The following is a 13247-nucleotide window of genomic DNA, read 5'->3' on the forward strand; positions in this document are numbered from 1 at the left end:
TTTCTGTATTAGTGAACCAGATATATTCTCAATCTGTTTCCCTGTAAGCAGCCTATTTGAAAGATATATTCGAATACTAAACAAATAATAGCTTAAGTAATGCAGAGCCCGGCAACCTTGCGGCAGAAAAGCGAATGGACTATGCGTTAATCCATGGTACCATGCCTCCCCAGGAGGGAAGGGGTGTCATTCTCTTCCGCCTCTTTCCCCCTGGCAGCAATATGGTGGCCACCTTGGAGCTTTTTGGAAAGCCAGGTATGAGCCGGCGGTGACAGGGCAACTGAAACCTCATGGGAAAGGGGGTGTTCCCAGCTCGTCCTTCAAGCCCTACCGACGTCATGTGTTGCCCCCTGCGAGCGACTCTCCTGCATGGCCATGGCTCTAGAGCCACAGAAATCAATCTCTTAATTATCTGGCTCTTAGCAGAAATACCTCCAGGCTTAATAAATAAAATATCAGAAATCCAAAATCACACGGCTGCTATCACGGCTGCATGACATCATATGGTTCTCATAACCAGCTATAGAAAACAAATTATTTCACAATGCCTTTTCAGCAGTTCTGATTGTTGAGTGTAAACTCTAAACAATAATGGTGCATCTTTCTTCAAAATAATGAATGTAATGAAAGTAGATAGAGTGTTAAGTAGAATTAATCTGCCTCACAGGCATTGGGAGGGGTGAGAGGAGGGTATATTGGGGTTCTTGGTGGTGAAAAATAAGTACTGATGAAGGGAAAGGTGTTTGATCATTGCATGACCGAGACTTAAACCTGAAAGCTTTGTAACTTTTACCACAGTGATTCAATAAATAAATAAATATAAAAAATAATAGCTAAAGAGCTTTTTGATGGCTGTCTATACCTTACTTTTAAGACACCCCACCAAAAATGAGTGCTTAGATATACATATGTTTTCATACAGCCAATTAAAAGATGAAGGAGTAAAGAAATAATAAGTTAGCAGCAGGTTAAAATGTACTATTATTGGAAGATTTCTTGGATTACCTAAAGAAAACATGAACAACATTTTCATGGATTGTTTTCTTGACTTTTGAGACAAGGATGATTACACACTACATTATAATATCTGGCAGAGTGTTTCATTTGATTACCATATTTTTAGAAATGTAATTTAAAGGAAAGATGTGAAACATTAGTCTCTAGATTGGTATTTATATCTCTTGTGATAACACTCTAGTAATTTTGGCAGTATTCTGAGCAGTTGGCACTTTCTACAAAATATATCAATTAAAGAATACAACATCACTACACTGTATCACGTTACATTCTTCTAAAACACAAATATTGAAATTTCACCACATGTCACCATATAACACTGCTTTAGCAAATTCTTTGTGGAGTTCTTAAGCTCCTTAAAAAGTGAAGTCTAATCAACACAAAGAGAGATTAAAAACATATTGCTACTGTGGCTATATTTGGTTGACAAAGTAAGCTCTGTCTTGAATCATAATAAAATAAAATTACTTAGCATAACTGTTTTAGTTGTGTTGGGCTTTTCAAATGGTTTACAAGTCATATAGATGGTTTACAAGTCATATAGATTTAAAAATGGTTCATTTTCAAATGGTTTAAAAGTCATATAGATTATTTTAAGTCATTTAAAATATTTATTAGTTTGTTCAAAAATAAAAATGGATTCATTATATAATATTAATAAAATTTAATTTATAGAAATTATTAATGACAAGTAAATCATAATTTTACATGAGGCAAAACTTTCCTGTTATAGTACGTCTATGGGCTGGAGTGATAGCACAGCTAGTAGGGCTGTATGCGGCCTTGAATGCGGCCGATCCGGGTTCACTTCCTCCGTCCCTCTCAGAGAGCCCGGCAAGAAACCGAGAGTATCCAGCCCACATGGCAGAGCCTCCCAAGTTCCCTGTGGCATATTCGATACTCCAAAAACAGTAACAACAACAGTAAAATGGTAACGTCTCACAATGGAGATGTTACTGGTGTCCACTAAGCAAATCAATGAACAACGGGAGGACAGTGCTACAGTGCAGTGCTATAATATGTCCATATGTAGTTTCTTCTCTGCTAATACATATGATTTCCTTGTAATTTATATAAAGGCATCAAAGCTTATTTATTTGAAATAATTTTGTGTTCATTAAGAATTGAGCTTTAAAAATAATCAAACCCTTAAAGTTTTGCAATTTTTTAACGACTCTAAAATTTCAAATAGAGACTAACCAGCGGAGAGCAATACTAATGATACTTTGACTCATTCAAAAGTATGTGCAAGAAAAAAACAGTTTATGCCAATTTTTCAAAGAAACAAACACAATATCAATCAAATAATCCCAGCAGAAGGATTAGTACTGAAATAGTAGATGAAATAATCAACTGAGTCCATTTTCACATAGAATTTGAAATGGAAAACAAGCCTCAAAAAATTACTGTTACTATACAAGTAGAGCTGAGTTTCAATTAAATTGACAAAACTGATTCAACTGGGGAAAACCATTTGGGCATCAGGAATAACTCTGGGCAGTAATAACTAAGATATAAAAGACGGTACAGGACAGGCAACTTCTCTTTGACCCTATACTTGCTTCCAGAGCATCAGAAAGAAATGAGAGTCCTTTCTGACCCTATACCTTTGTCTGGCAAAAAATGCAGCAGTTCCTTTTTTGTGCAGTCACCAGAGAATAAAGTAAAAGCCAAATGAACAGAAAACTGTTGAACAACAGATATTGCAAGGCAGGCATATGGGAGCCTCAGTGACCCAGACAGTAGACCTCAGCCAATGACGTGTACATAGGAAGGCAGCATGAGACCTGAGATTACAGCCCTCAGCACAAGCAAACCTATTTAAACTGTTAAATAAATGAATATAATACCAAAGAAATCTTGAGTTATATTACTAATTTTCATACTAGTTTTCAAAGAAATCAACCAAAATTTACTATATCATCACCATTCTATCATTAACTTTAAAATATTTAAATTCTAGGGTTTACAAACTAAAAATTATACTCAAACTCATGTTTATTTTTGATTTTTATAAGGAAACTCTCTCTTTAAAAATGTAATATAGTCATTTATTGTTAATTATGACAGGCAGAGTGTTTCATTTGATTACCATTTCAGGCAATCTTGAAAACCTCTTCCAATGCAATAGACTTTCAGGTTCTTCATTAATAAATATTTTCATTTTTTAAAAAGATCTATTCCCAAATAGCTGTGTCTACTAGGTTATAATTTATCATTTTTGAAAGATTACCACCATTTTAAATTAACAATTAAAACCTGACTTAAGATCAACTTTATTTGTAAAAGAAAACAATGACTGCCATTTAGATGACTATGTAACTATATGTGTAATAATGAACCCATCTATTGGCAAAGAAAAATTCCAGACCATATCCAGCATATTCTTGAACCAATTTTGAGTTAAATGCCTCTTTGGCAATAAAAACTAAGCAATCGTTGTCAATGAAGTGTGTTTCATAATGAAGACAATTAAAACTTTTCCAGACAATGGCCTACTTTAAATTCATAAGGGAAGACTTAAAAGAAAGCTCTTTGTGGCATCAGTTTGAAGTTTTCATTCAGTAGTCCATATATAACAAACCAAATGATAAAATTAAAATGAAATACCTCTCAGACTAGTTATTTGTAAGACATAAGTATTCACTTACCATTCCGACTCTCTTCATCAATAGCAACTATGGTAGCAGGTGGTCCTCCCCTAGCTAGTTTACAATCTAAAGAGAGAAAACAACCAAAAGTAAGAACAACTTCTGTGGTATTCAATTGTGAGAATAAATTCATTGGCATGTATATTGAATTTTAAAAAGAAAATCTCTTGAATCAAATTAATATTCATGATTTATTAGAACAATTTTTAAGTTATTATTTTTATAAGAAACACATTGATTCCTTACCACATCATAAAGCAGTACTTTTTATACCACCAAACTATGGAAATCTTACTGAGAAAACACCAGCAGAGATCACAGGAGAGTATAAGTCCTTCAGGACAGAGATAATGGGATGATAATTTAACCCAAAGAAATAACATAAAGGAATGATTAACAAGGATAAATTGTAATTAAATCTTCACAACAGAAACAAACATAATTGGACTTTAATTGTGATGAAGGGTCTAATTAAAGACAGTGAATAGAATTTTAATAATGTTCTAAGGAGAATAAAACAAAGACAGACAAGCAATGCTCATGAGGTTGTTTGGGGTTTTATTTTTGTCATCTTACCCTCATATTGCCAGTCTGGAGTCAAAAGTTTAGAGTCATCAATGGAAGCAGATCAGAAAAATGGAAGAAAGAAAGGAGAAAAGAATATATGTATATATTTAGTGAGGCTTTAGAGATTCAAACAAAATTATACAACAGCAGATACATCATCTAATAATAATTTGTAGAAATGAAATTCTTGAAATTCTGTATCAGATTTTATCACTCAACTATAACAATACATTAGCTGATCACAGATTTGAAAACAGTATATAGTATATTCATTTGTTTCCTATGAAAAGAAAAAATAGAATTTATTCATAAGCAGCCAACTCTCCCCATGTTAAGCATACACTAAGAATGGCATCTGCCAATCAGTGCTGATGATTAATTCATTGATTTAAACATTTCTAATATCCTGTCAAGCATCTATGATAATGAATGTACAAACAGTGTTGAGGGCTATGATATCCATTATAATTAAAATGTGAAGGCTTTGTCTTCAAAATGCTGATTGTACACAACTGTGCCGTAAAGTGCTCTTCTAAAGGGACTTTGTGATCATGATAGGGCTGTAGTACATGGAACACTACAGGGATCGTGGTATAAATCAAATTGATTATAGCCATCCAGAGTGTGTTATTTAGAGGACAATTTCAAGGCTTATTAATTGTTTATTAAAATTTGGTGATTTATTATGCACATGGGCATGAATAATAAGGAATTTGGCAAGCACTACTTTCTAAAAAGTATGCTCATACAGTTATAGGAGGTGAAAATCTCAAAGATCTAGAATTGTTCTCTCTTGATTCTTGTCAATGCTGAAGAAGTTTCTGGTTGCAATATTTTCAGATCTAAAATGTTTCAGACTCATTAGATATGTCCCTAACACAAGGCTGCTCTTCATTGTTGATCATTTCTACACTTATAATGATTTCTTCACTAATTTGTCTAAAGCTTGGTTCTCCTCACACACTCATCTATTTATGTCATGAGAATTATGTTTATGCACCCAAATCAAAGGTAAAATAATGGCATATCTCCCCTCAAAGGCCTTCTATGTTGTCCTTGAAGTAAAGAAGGGTCTCTTAGGATACAAACACAAATTTTTCGTGTTTTGGTGAAACCACTTTTTACTTAGAATTAAGTGTGTGCTTTCATTCACAGTAGATCCCTTACTCGTGCTATAATTAACAGAATTTTCAGACAAGTTTTCTCATCCCAGATTCATTTCTTCTGCTTGTCCCTTAAGACCTTATATTTTACATCTATTTTTTCTCTCTTTGTTCATTCAAAAATAGTAAGTCAGAGACATATATAGATTAAAATAGTTGTGCTAAATGAGGTAATAAGACACAGCAGCAGCTTCTTTCTTCAAGGTGCTTTTCTAGATAGGACTGAACATGAGAAAGAGCAAAGCCATATAAATAGCCACAGTATAACATAATTTTGTGTGGCATATTTGTAGATAATCCTTGAAGAAGTCTACTAATGAGACAAGTTATTAAAAGAAAAAGTAACACAAGGTATTATTTTAATATTATTATTATGTGTATGGTTATGTGGTAACATTTTTAAGAGGTGTGAAACAGTATCCCAACATAAGCATATGGTTCTATAAAATATAATAACATATAACAAATAAAAAGATGAACCAGTTTCTGAGAGAAAAATTTGTGAGGAAATAGAAATAACATTCAATTACTTTTAAAATAAATGAATAATAAAATAATAATAAGTAATTACATATTCATTCATTTGCCATCAAATCCAAAAGAAGTTATGAAGAGAAATGAGATGTTGGTCTTTGGTTCAAGAATTGTAGAGTTACGTAGTAGCCCACAGTAACTATCTGTAAAGAGTAAAGTCCATGTTCTTTAGTTTCAGTAGGCTAAATTTGTTTTGTATTGAAGCCACGAAGTAACATATTATACAAACACCACATATAATGTTCACTCATTCTCTCAGTGTGAAGACTGCAAATTGTTTGGGGTCAAAGATTTCTGTGTCCAAGCCTTTATTATATATTCCTCTGAGGTCAGAATGGTACTCTGGATAAAGTGCACTCAGTAAATAGCTGATGAATAAAGCTGTCTTAAAACAAGTGTCTAGAATTCCAACAGGTACAGCCCGCCCCCAAGGGCCTGGGTTCCTCTCTGGGCACGCGCAGCTAGAAACAGCCCCTAGACAGCCGGTTTTCAACCCCTGATCCGCGTGGGACAGGCACAGAGGCCCAGCTCTGGGCAACAAAGCTGAACGGCTCCAATTCCAACAGGTACAGCCCGCCCCCAAGGGCCTGGGTTCCTCTCTGGGCACGCGCAGCTAGAAACAGCCCCTAGACAGCCGGTTTTCAACCCCTGATCTGCGTGGGACGGGCACAGAGGCCCAGCTCTGGGCAACAAAGCTGAACGGCTCCAATTCCAACAGGTACAGCCCGCCCCCAAGGGCCTGGGTTCCTCTCTGGGCACGCGCAGCTAGAAACAGCCCCTAGACAGCCGGTTTTCAACCCCTGATCTGCGTGGGACGGGCACAGAGGCCCAGCTCTGGGCAACAAAGCTGAACGGCTCCAATTCCAACAGGTACAGCCCGCCCCCAAGGGCCTGGGTTCCTCTCTGGGCACGCGCAGCTAGAAACAGCCCCTAGACAGCCGGTTTTCAACCCCTGATCTGCGTGGGACGGGCACAGAGGCCCAGCTCTGGGCAACAAAGCTGAACGGCTCCAATTCCAACAGGTACAGCCCGCCCCCAAGGGCCTGGGTTCCTCTCTGGGCACGCGCAGCTAGAAACAGCCCCTAGACAGCCGGTTTTCAACCCCTGATCTGCGTGGGACGGGCACAGAGGCCCAGCTCTGGGCAACAAAGCTGAACGGCTCCAATTCCAACAGGTACAGCCCGCCCCCAAGGGCCTGGGTTCCTCTCTGGGCACGCGCAGCTAGAAACAGCCCCTAGACAGCCGGTTTTCAACCCCTGATCTGCGTGGGACGGGCACAGAGGCCCAGCTCTGGGCAACAAAGCTGAACGGCTCCAATTCCAACAGGTACAGCCCGCCCCCAAGGGCCTGGGTTCCTCTCTGGGCACGCGCAGCTAGAAACAGCCCCTAGACAGCCGGTTTTCAACCCCTGATCTGCGTGGGACGGGCACAGAGGCCCAGCTCTGGGCAACAAAGCTGAACGGCTCCAATTCCAACAGGTACAGCCCGCCCCCAAGGGCCTGGGTTCCTCTCTGGGCACGCGCAGCTAGAAACAGCCCCTAGACAGCCGGTTTTCAACCCCTGATCTGCGTGGGACGGGCACAGAGGCCCAGCTCTGGGCAACAAAGCTGAACGGCTCCAATTCCAACAGGTACAGCCCGCCCCCAAGGGCCTGGGTTCCTCTCTGGGCACGCGCAGCTAGAAACAGCCCCTAGACAGCCGGTTTTCAACCCCTGATCTGCGTGGGACGGGCACAGAGGCCCAGCTCTGGGCAACAAAGCTGAACGGCTCCAATTCCAACAGGTACAGCCCGCCCCCAAGGGCCTGGGTTCCTCTCTGGGCACGCGCAGCTAGAAACAGCCCCTAGACAGCCGGTTTTCAACCCCTGATCTGCGTGGGACGGGCACAGAGGCCCAGCTCTGGGCAACAAAGCTGAACGGCTCCAATTCCAACAGGTACAGCCCGCCCCCAAGGGCCTGGGTTCCTCTCTGGGCACGCGCAGCTAGAAACAGCCCCTAGACAGCCGGTTTTCAACCCCTGATCTGCGTGGGACGGGCACAGAGGCCCAGCTCTGGGCAACAAAGCTGAACGGCTCCAATTCCAACAGGTACAGCCCGCCCCCAAGGGCCTGGGTTCCTCTCTGGGCACGCGCAGCTAGAAACAGCCCCTAGACAGCCGGTTTTCAACCCCTGATCTGCGTGGGACGGGCACAGAGGCCCAGCTCTGGGCAACAAAGCTGAACGGCTCCAATTCCAACAGGTACAGCCCGCCCCCAAGGGCCTGGGTTCCTCTCTGGGCACGCGCAGCTAGAAACAGCCCCTAGACAGCCGGTTTTCAACCCCTGATCTGCGTGGGACGGGCACAGAGGCCCAGCTCTGGGCAACAAAGCTGAACGGCTCCAATTCCAACAGGTACAGCCCGCCCCCAAGGGCCTGGGTTCCTCTCTGGGCACGCGCAGCTAGAAACAGCCCCTAGACAGCCGGTTTTCAACCCCTGATCTGCGTGGGACGGGCACAGAGGCCCAGCTCTGGGCAACAAAGCTGAACGGCTCCAATTCCAACAGGTACAGCCCGCCCCCAAGGGCCTGGGTTCCTCTCTGGGCACGCGCAGCTAGAAACAGCCCCTAGACAGCCGGTTTTCAACCCCTGATCTGCGTGGGACGGGCACAGAGGCCCAGCTCTGGGCAACAAAGCTGAACGGCTCCAATTCCAACAGGTACAGCCCGCCCCCAAGGGCCTGGGTTCCTCTCTGGGCACGCGCAGCTAGAAACAGCCCCTAGACAGCCGGTTTTCAACCCCTGATCTGCGTGGGACGGGCACAGAGGCCCAGCTCTGGGCAACAAAGCTGAACGGCTCCAATTCCAACAGGTACAGCCCGCCCCCAAGGGCCTGGGTTCCTCTCTGGGCACGCGCAGCTAGAAACAGCCCCTAGACAGCCGGTTTTCAACCCCTGATCTGCGTGGGACGGGCACAGAGGCCCAGCTCTGGGCAACAAAGCTGAACGGCTCCAATTCCAACAGGTACAGCCCGCCCCCAAGGGCCTGGGTTCCTCTCTGGGCACGCGCAGCTAGAAACAGCCCCTAGACAGCCGGTTTTCAACCCCTGATCTGCGTGGGACGGGCACAGAGGCCCAGCTCTGGGCAACAAAGCTGAACGGCTCCAATTCCAACAGGTACAGCCCGCCCCCAAGGGCCTGGGTTCCTCTCTGGGCACGCGCAGCTAGAAACAGCCCCTAGACAGCCGGTTTTCAACCCCTGATCTGCGTGGGACGGGCACAGAGGCCCAGCTCTGGGCAACAAAGCTGAACGGCTCCAATTCCAACAGGTACAGCCCGCCCCCAAGGGCCTGGGTTCCTCTCTGGGCACGCGCAGCTAGAAACAGCCCCTAGACAGCCGGTTTTCAACCCCTGATCTGCGTGGGACGGGCACAGAGGCCCAGCTCTGGGCAACAAAGCTGAACGGCTCCAATTCCAACAGGTACAGCCCGCCCCCAAGGGCCTGGGTTCCTCTCTGGGCACGCGCAGCTAGAAACAGCCCCTAGACAGCCGGTTTTCAACCCCTGATCTGCGTGGGACGGGCACAGAGGCCCAGCTCTGGGCAACAAAGCTGAACGGCTCCAATTCCAACAGGTACAGCCCGCCCCCAAGGGCCTGGGTTCCTCTCTGGGCACGCGCAGCTAGAAACAGCCCCTAGACAGCCGGTTTTCAACCCCTGATCTGCGTGGGACGGGCACAGAGGCCCAGCTCTGGGCAACAAAGCTGAACGGCTCCAATTCCAACAGGTACAGCCCGCCCCCAAGGGCCTGGGTTCCTCTCTGGGCACGCGCAGCTAGAAACAGCCCCTAGACAGCCGGTTTTCAACCCCTGATCTGCGTGGGACGGGCACAGAGGCCCAGCTCTGGGCAACAAAGCTGAACGGCTCCAATTCCAACAGGTACAGCCCGCCCCCAAGGGCCTGGGTTCCTCTCTGGGCACGCGCAGCTAGAAACAGCCCCTAGACAGCCGGTTTTCAACCCCTGATCTGCGTGGGACGGGCACAGAGGCCCAGCTCTGGGCAACAAAGCTGAACGGCTCCAATTCCAACAGGTACAGCCCGCCCCCAAGGGCCTGGGTTCCTCTCTGGGCACGCGCAGCTAGAAACAGCCCCTAGACAGCCGGTTTTCAACCCCTGATCTGCGTGGGACGGGCACAGAGGCCCAGCTCTGGGCAACAAAGCTGAACGGCTCCAATTCCAACAGGTACAGCCCGCCCCCAAGGGCCTGGGTTCCTCTCTGGGCACGCGCAGCTAGAAACAGCCCCTAGACAGCCGGTTTTCAACCCCTGATCTGCGTGGGACGGGCACAGAGGCCCAGCTCTGGGCAACAAAGCTGAACGGCTCCAATTCCAACAGGTACAGCCCGCCCCCAAGGGCCTGGGTTCCTCTCTGGGCACGCGCAGCTAGAAACAGCCCCTAGACAGCCGGTTTTCAACCCCTGATCTGCGTGGGACGGGCACAGAGGCCCAGCTCTGGGCAACAAAGCTGAACGGCTCCAATTCCAACAGGTACAGCCCGCCCCCAAGGGCCTGGGTTCCTCTCTGGGCACGCGCAGCTAGAAACAGCCCCTAGACAGCCGGTTTTCAACCCCTGATCTGCGTGGGACGGGCACAGAGGCCCAGCTCTGGGCAACAAAGCTGAACGGCTCCAATTCCAACAGGTACAGCCCGCCCCCAAGGGCCTGGGTTCCTCTCTGGGCACGCGCAGCTAGAAACAGCCCCTAGACAGCCGGTTTTCAACCCCTGATCTGCGTGGGACGGGCACAGAGGCCCAGCTCTGGGCAACAAAGCTGAACGGCTCCAATTCCAACAGGTACAGCCCGCCCCCAAGGGCCTGGGTTCCTCTCTGGGCACGCGCAGCTAGAAACAGCCCCTAGACAGCCGGTTTTCAACCCCTGATCTGCGTGGGACGGGCACAGAGGCCCAGCTCTGGGCAACAAAGCTGAACGGCTCCAATTCCAACAGGTACAGCCCGCCCCCAAGGGCCTGGGTTCCTCTCTGGGCACGCGCAGCTAGAAACAGCCCCTAGACAGCCGGTTTTCAACCCCTGATCTGCGTGGGACGGGCACAGAGGCCCAGCTCTGGGCAACAAAGCTGAACGGCTCCAATTCCAACAGGTACAGCCCGCCCCCAAGGGCCTGGGTTCCTCTCTGGGCACGCGCAGCTAGAAACAGCCCCTAGACAGCCGGTTTTCAACCCCTGATCTGCGTGGGACGGGCACAGAGGCCCAGCTCTGGGCAACAAAGCTGAACGGCTCCAATTCCAACAGGTACAGCCCGCCCCCAAGGGCCTGGGTTCCTCTCTGGGCACGCGCAGCTAGAAACAGCCCCTAGACAGCCGGTTTTCAACCCCTGATCTGCGTGGGACGGGCACAGAGGCCCAGCTCTGGGCAACAAAGCTGAACGGCTCCAATTCCAACAGGTACAGCCCGCCCCCAAGGGCCTGGGTTCCTCTCTGGGCACGCGCAGCTAGAAACAGCCCCTAGACAGCCGGTTTTCAACCCCTGATCTGCGTGGGACGGGCACAGAGGCCCAGCTCTGGGCAACAAAGCTGAACGGCTCCAATTCCAACAGGTACAGCCCGCCCCCAAGGGCCTGGGTTCCTCTCTGGGCACGCGCAGCTAGAAACAGCCCCTAGACAGCCGGTTTTCAACCCCTGATCTGCGTGGGACGGGCACAGAGGCCCAGCTCTGGGCAACAAAGCTGAACGGCTCCAATTCCAACAGGTACAGCCCGCCCCCAAGGGCCTGGGTTCCTCTCTGGGCACGCGCAGCTAGAAACAGCCCCTAGACAGCCGGTTTTCAACCCCTGATCTGCGTGGGACGGGCACAGAGGCCCAGCTCTGGGCAACAAAGCTGAACGGCTCCAATTCCAACAGGTACAGCCCGCCCCCAAGGGCCTGGGTTCCTCTCTGGGCACGCGCAGCTAGAAACAGCCCCTAGACAGCCGGTTTTCAACCCCTGATCTGCGTGGGACGGGCACAGAGGCCCAGCTCTGGGCAACAAAGCTGAACGGCTCCAATTCCAACAGGTACAGCCCGCCCCCAAGGGCCTGGGTTCCTCTCTGGGCACGCGCAGCTAGAAACAGCCCCTAGACAGCCGGTTTTCAACCCCTGATCTGCGTGGGACGGGCACAGAGGCCCAGCTCTGGGCAACAAAGCTGAACGGCTCCAATTCCAACAGGTACAGCCCGCCCCCAAGGGCCTGGGTTCCTCTCTGGGCACGCGCAGCTAGAAACAGCCCCTAGACAGCCGGTTTTCAACCCCTGATCTGCGTGGGACGGGCACAGAGGCCCAGCTCTGGGCAACAAAGCTGAACGGCTCCAATTCCAACAGGTACAGCCCGCCCCCAAGGGCCTGGGTTCCTCTCTGGGCACGCGCAGCTAGAAACAGCCCCTAGACAGCCGGTTTTCAACCCCTGATCTGCGTGGGACGGGCACAGAGGCCCAGCTCTGGGCAACAAAGCTGAACGGCTCCAATTCCAACAGGTACAGCCCGCCCCCAAGGGCCTGGGTTCCTCTCTGGGCACGCGCAGCTAGAAACAGCCCCTAGACAGCCGGTTTTCAACCCCTGATCTGCGTGGGACGGGCACAGAGGCCCAGCTCTGGGCAACAAAGCTGAACGGCTCCAATTCCAACAGGTACAGCCCGCCCCCAAGGGCCTGGGTTCCTCTCTGGGCACGCGCAGCTAGAAACAGCCCCTAGACAGCCGGTTTTCAACCCCTGATCTGCGTGGGACGGGCACAGAGGCCCAGCTCTGGGCAACAAAGCTGAACGGCTCCAATTCCAACAGGTACAGCCCGCCCCCAAGGGCCTGGGTTCCTCTCTGGGCACGCGCAGCTAGAAACAGCCCCTAGACAGCCGGTTTTCAACCCCTGATCTGCGTGGGACGGGCACAGAGGCCCAGCTCTGGGCAACAAAGCTGAACGGCTCCAATTCCAACAGGTACAGCCCGCCCCCAAGGGCCTGGGTTCCTCTCTGGGCACGCGCAGCTAGAAACAGCCCCTAGACAGCCGGTTTTCAACCCCTGATCTGCGTGGGACGGGCACAGAGGCCCAGCTCTGGGCAACAAAGCTGAACGGCTCCAATTCCAACAGGTACAGCCCGCCCCCAAGGGCCTGGGTTCCTCTCTGGGCACGCGCAGCTAGAAACAGCCCCTAGACAGCCGGTTTTCAACCCCTGATCTGCGTGGGACGGGCACAGAGGCCCAGCTCTGGGCAACAAAGCTGAACGGCTCCAATTCCAACAGGTACAGCCCGCCCCCAAGGGCCTGGGTTCCTCTCTGGGCACGCGCAGCTAGAAACAGCCCC

The 13247-nt window shown here is 48.5% G+C and overlaps 1 protein-coding gene across 1 annotated transcript in view; it reads right to left on the reverse strand.

Annotated features, from left to right (window-relative positions):
- PCDH15 (protocadherin related 15) overlaps nucleotides 1–13247 on the reverse strand; it is a 743595-nt gene that overhangs the window by 540343 nt on the left and 190005 nt on the right. The window contains exon 3 of the mRNA XM_056120664.1: nucleotides 3669–3734. Coding sequence (XP_055976639.1) covers nucleotides 3669–3734 — 66 coding nt within the window. The remainder of the gene's footprint in view (nucleotides 1–3668; nucleotides 3735–13247) is intronic.

This window comes from Sorex fumeus, unplaced genomic scaffold (genome assembly GCF_029834395.1).
Source record: "Sorex fumeus unplaced genomic scaffold, SorFum_2.1 ptg000043l, whole genome shotgun sequence".
NCBI classification, from domain to species: Eukaryota; Metazoa; Chordata; class Mammalia; order Eulipotyphla; family Soricidae; genus Sorex; species Sorex fumeus.